This window comes from Garra rufa, chromosome 18, assembly GCF_049309525.1.
Source record: "Garra rufa chromosome 18, GarRuf1.0, whole genome shotgun sequence".
NCBI lineage: Eukaryota > Metazoa > Chordata > Actinopteri > Cypriniformes > Cyprinidae > Garra > Garra rufa.
In genome coordinates this window covers 29,837,650-29,843,649 of record NC_133378.1, presented here as the reverse complement: position 1 = coordinate 29,843,649, position 6,000 = coordinate 29,837,650, and the positions used below count along the sequence as shown (strand labels likewise).

General features: G+C 33.4%; 1 protein-coding gene across 1 annotated transcript in view; it reads left to right on the top strand.

The window, feature by feature from the left end:
* Positions 1-1,000: 1,000 nt before the first annotated feature.
* Positions 1,001-6,000, top strand: part of sgk1 (serum/glucocorticoid regulated kinase 1) — a 35,118-nt gene continuing 30,118 nt past the window's right edge. The window contains exons 1-2 of the mRNA XM_073823842.1: positions 1,001-1,284; positions 1,420-1,541. Coding sequence (XP_073679943.1) covers positions 1,464-1,541 — 78 coding nt within the window. The 5' untranslated portion in view covers positions 1,001-1,284; positions 1,420-1,463. The remainder of the gene's footprint in view (positions 1,285-1,419; positions 1,542-6,000) is intronic.

Sequence of the window (6,000 nt, the reverse complement as noted above, 5' to 3'; positions counted from 1 at the left end):
AACATAGGAAACCAATATTAGAAACGGCAATAATATTTCACAATATTACTGTTTTTATGTATTTTTGTTCAAATAAATACAGCCTTGATGATCATAAAAGACTCCATTAAAAATCTTAGTCCAAACCTTTGAACAACAGTGTATATGATGACATGTTATTGTTTATTTTACTGACTGTATTAAATTATAGTAATAATATATAACTAATAAGGATATTATATTTTATCATTAGGTGGGGTGGATTGAAAAAATGTTTTTTTTCTTTTCTATATATATATATATATATATATATATATATATATATATATATATATATATATATTATTTTTTATTTATTTATTTATTTTTTTTTTTTAGGGAAAATCCTAAATGTCAATTCTTACTTGGATTGGTTTCATTTGTAAAAGCAAACTAACATATTTACAAAAACAATAAGGTACCCAAATGCTTGAAATTGAAATTGATTCTTTCTGTGAATGTTGTCAACATCCTGATATACTTACCACAGACTCGGAAGAACAAGGAGTTGATGGATCTCTGTCATTATTTCTTTAATTCAGTATATCGATTCTCCCCTCATTATCTTCCATTCCCTCTCCCTGCAGATGTGTGGCATCCGATGACAAACCTGTTGAGTCATTCACCCCCCGCTCATTCATAAATGATTCCTGACCAAGAGAGAATTCCAGAAAAACAGACAGGTAGGAGAGAAGAGGAGCCTGAGAGATGCTCAGTTGTGTGAGTCAGATGAGGGTTGCAGCACTGCAGCGGTTCCTGTAACGGCAGTGGTCAGGCTAAACACACCCATCCAATCCATCAGCCTTCATTCATCCTTCGTCCATCCTTCCATTCACACAATCAAAGCAGCGGGGAGGGAGGGAGGGATGGAGAGAGAGATGCTGCGATAGAGCGAGCATCCGCTTCTGCAGAAAACGCGGGGGGGGGGGAGAGGCGGAGGAGGAGAAGAGAGAGAGTGTATCGGTGCCGTCAGAAAAGAACAGAGAGCTACAGAGAGAGAGATAGGGCAGGGAGGAAGGTGCGCTTCTCTCTGATTGCAACACTCTCTCTCTGTCACATTGACAAGGTGTGTGTTCGGCTCCATCTCATTCTGTCTGTCTCTCTCACACTCTCACACACACTCACACAGCGGTGCTGCTGCAGAGACATGCTGTGAAATCCAGCAGCATCATCACTGAGACGCACTCGCAGCTTCAGCGCAGCGCTGATATCATCGGTCAGCAGTGACAATCATAACAACGTGGACCAGGGAGGACAACAACACAGGTACGACCACAGGCATGTAGACACACACACATGTGCTTGTAAGGCAACAGATATCACTGTTTCTGCTGTCGTAATTGCTTCAGGCAACACTGGAGACCTCATAATCGTGTTTTCACCTTTTCGTCCCTCTCAAAGGCATCACGCTGGGGTCCGCAGAGTGCGCGGGCCGGCCAGAGGCCATGAGGCTGGTCCATAATGCAGAGAAACAGTCTTTCTCTTTTAAGAAGTGCTCTGCTTTCCAGTTTGTCAAGAGGAAGGTGAGTGTGTGAGGATGTTGCGTGTTGGGTGCAGAACTTCTGTGGCTGGTGGAGACTTAAAAGTGCTGTTCAGTTGGAGACGTGGCCTTGTGGTTAGTGCATGTGCTCTGACATGTGGACGAATTTAGTTTAAATCAGGTCTTTTCTACTTCTTATCACCTCTCCACTGTGCTTTGATTAAAACTACAAAAAGTGTAGAAATGTTTTTAGGTTTTAAAAGTATTTTTCTCTATGGAGGAAGTGTGTATATTTGCATGTGTTTATGGATATAAAATATATGCATGTATGTATGAGGTTTTGCAGTTTTTGTTTTTGTGTTTTTGGATAGGGTTGCAACAACATATTAAAATTCAGTCATAGTCAATAATTCTGTTCGTGTTATGGCCGATATTAAAATTAAATAGTATTAAATAAATTATAAATAAATTAATAAATATTACAATTTATATAAATATTAAAGTAAAATAAATATTATGAAATAAAAATAAATATTTTATACTAATAAATGTAAAAAATAATATATATATATATATTAACGGCAGTTGATAATCAGTTATTTTAAATGCTACAAATGAATTTACACATTACAACATTATAATTTACAGTATAAAACATGCAAATTAATTTGCCAAATATCACATTTATCAGTGTTAGATTATTTTGTGAAGTTAAAGATTAACTTTAAGTAAGCGTTAGGCCGATTTTAAAATTATAGAGTATTTTGTCTAAATAAATTATACATGAATAAAGAAATATTCAAATTAATTGAAATATTAAAGTAAAATAAATATTATTGAATAAAAATAAATATTTTTAATATAAATAAATAATCAAAAAATAAATAAATAAAATATGTATAAAAACGACAAATGACAATCAGTCATTTTATACAAATAAATTTAGGTATCACGACATTATAATGTGCAGTATGAAATATGCATATTAATTTGGAAAGTTAATCAGTGTTAGATTGTTAAATTGTAAAGTTAAAAGTTAAAGATTTATTTTAGGTGTGCGTTATGCTATAAAATTATATAGTATTTTATTATATATAATTATATTGTATATTGTAAAATAAGTATTATTAAATAAAAAAAAATAGTTATATAAATAAATACAAAAAAGTAAAAAAATAAAAATAAAACGTAAAAAAATATGAAAACTGCAAATGACAATCAGTCTTTTAAATGCTACAAATTAATTTAGGCATCACAGCATTATAATGTACAGCATGAAACATGCATATTCATTTTGAAATTGCTAAATATTACATTTATCAGTGTTAGATTGTTAAATTGTAAAGTTAAAGATTAACTTTAAGTGAGCATTAGATAACAACAGAGGTAATCTATGTAATGTACAATAGGGGAAATGAGCATAAACAGTTATGCAACTAAACAATATACAATATCAATCAAAACAATAAATTGAATCTCTAACATCAGCCAGTAACCAATATGGTACCGATATATCCTGTATATGCATATAATATGCTGTTACTGACATCCAATTGTGAATTTGCACATAAATTTGCAATATCATTTAACTTAAGTATTGACAATATTTATGGATGTCTTTTGTTTGCAATTTACCAGGAATGAAACTGCTATTCCAATTTGATTTGTGACTGTCATAGTGGCCATTCCGAATATGTTTGGAATTATTTATTTAAATATAATGTATTTGTTTTGGTTATAGGCGAGAAAGTGTGTGTGGTTTGGGACTGAGTCCAGACTCCTACATACACACACAGCAGATGGAGTGTCAGGGAGTGACTCAGTGAGACGGTTTTGTTGGATTATTATTGTATATATGTGTACACTGAGACAGAGAGAGAAGGAATCTTCTGGAGTGCCAAGGTTGATGTTTGTCTTTTGTAGGTCAGCTTGCAGTGTTGTCTCGTACGTGTGTAGCATTAACACAACCGGATTGTGCCGTGTGTTTTGAGTCTTGTGGGTTTGTTAACTCGCTCTATGTTTTTGCACCAGGCAACACACACACATACTGATGTTTTTCTCTTGTGACTAAAGTTTGGTGTTGCTGAGTCATCAGTAGAGCCTGTGTTTGGAGTGGTTTATTGAGTTGCCATTGCTTCAGTGTTTGATTCCTGTAAAGAATGATTCATGTGCCTGATAATCCAGATCACAACAATAACACACTTGCATGACTACTGCACAGAAAAGGCAGCATGTTAAATGAGATGAGATAAGATTAATATATACACTACTAGTCAAAAGTTCTTTAATGTTTTTTTAAAAGAAGTTTCTTCTGCTCACCAAGCCTACATTTCTTTGATCCAAAGTACAGCAAAAGCAGTCAAATTTTGAAATATTTTTACAATTTAAAATAACTGTATTCTATTTTAATATATTTTAAAAGTAATTTATTCCTGTGATCAAAGCTAAAAAAATCATATTTTTATAAGAAGAGAAAGTAAAGACTCCGGGTGCTGGTGTACCATCACAGTGACAACATGCGATGACATAACTTTGAAAATCCGATCAAAGAAGAGAGCGAGGAACACTAGAGAGGAAGAGAGCAGTGAATTGTTGGGATCTGTGACTGTATGTTGTAACTGTTTATGTATGTGGGACATTGGGAAGCATTGTTTTCATTAATTTCAGGATTTTTTTTCTCCATTGTTTCTCCATTCTAAAAAAAGACTGGTTTGATCATATAGCACTTTGAGATTGTTTTTTCATCTGGCTGTTTGGCGGCTGTATGAAATGAAGTGAGAAGTGGAAATCTCTCAGCCTATGCTCGCCGTGAGTTCCAGGATTTCCTGGGGTCTAGAAAATTGCTTTTCACTCAAGGGATTGAAGTCATTAAATACATTGTAAACTACAAAGAAGACATACGACCCTATGCCCTGCCTCTTTTAGTCAGTCACTGCTGGAGATTTAGAGGACGCCTTTCAGATTTAATTGTTTAGCTTGTAAAGACACACATGGCCCTGAGACACCTCGTTCTGTTTCATCTGCCTGTACAGGAGCAAATTTATGCAATTTAAGATGTTTTCACATGACAAAATATTATGATTGTCCACTGACAATCCAACTTGAAAAACATGATATTTAAACACTGTGTTTTACAAGAGTCTTCAATGCATAAAATGCTCAATCCCACATGAAAGAAAATCACAAATGAGATCTCTTTAATATCTCAGATTTTTCGCCTAAATGGGATTAAATTGAGTGTAGATTGAAACTTTCACTTGTGCATTGTCACGTATCAGAAGAGATGTGCTCAAATTGACCAAGATATCAAAGTTTGCAATCAAAAGTCTAACATTTCTTTTCAAATCTTCCAAGACTTATAATAGACATACATTTTTATTTCATTATTTTACACTACCAATCAAGTTTTTGAACAGTAAGATTTTTCATGTTTTTCAAAGAAGTCTCCTCTGTTCACCAATCCTGCATTTATTTGATCCAAAGTACAGCAAAAACAGTAAAATTTTGAAATATTTTTACTATTTAAAATAACTGTTTTCTATTTGACTACATTTTAAAAAATTAATTTATTCCTATGATCAAAGTTACATTTTCAGCATTATTATTATTATTATTATTATTATTATTATCATCATCAATATTTAAAACAGTTGAGTTTTTTTTTTCAAGATTCTTTGATTAATAGAAAGATCCAAAGATCAACATTTATCTAAAATAAAAAGCTTTTGTAACATTATACATTATGTCACTGATGCCACTTCGACCATTTTAACAATGTCCTTACTACGTTTTTGCGTCTTGGCCATGGTAGAACCTTGCTGTCTATGAATGGTCAGAGAAATCTCGGATTTCATCAAAAATATCATTATTTGTGTTCCGAAGATGAACAAAAGTCTTGCGGGTTTGGAACAACACAAGGAGGAGTAATTAATGACCGAATTTTCATTTTTGGGTGAACTATCCCTTTAAGCAAAGCATGCTGGGAACAATGCTTGGTTGTCACATTGTTTTCACAAAATGCAAATTAAAAAGCAAATAGTTTAAATTACACCAACAAAACTTAGTTTTGCTTCCAGTTAACTAAACATTTTACGTTAGCTCAATGACAAGACAGAACAGTAAATTTATTAAGTTAGATCAAATATAAATTGTTCTTTAGAGTAATGACAAGGCATATGCACTTTTTTCAGTATAAGGAGTTTCAGGAGAAATATCAGACACAAGCCTGATTCTTAAATGGAACTTTTCTGAGAATGCCGTTAAATCTTCTGAACTATAAACAAGCGTAACACTTTCATCTGGGCTTTCATATCCACACCCAACATACTTATCCTAGATGTTGTCAACACAACCCATGGTTTCATAAGCATTGCATGGAAATTTATTACAATCACCACATGACCATTGGAATTTGTTTCCTATACTCCAGGTCAAGTTAACCACCAACTTACTAGGTACCAACCCGTGAGGCTTGAATCGCCATGCACCACCACTCATTATAT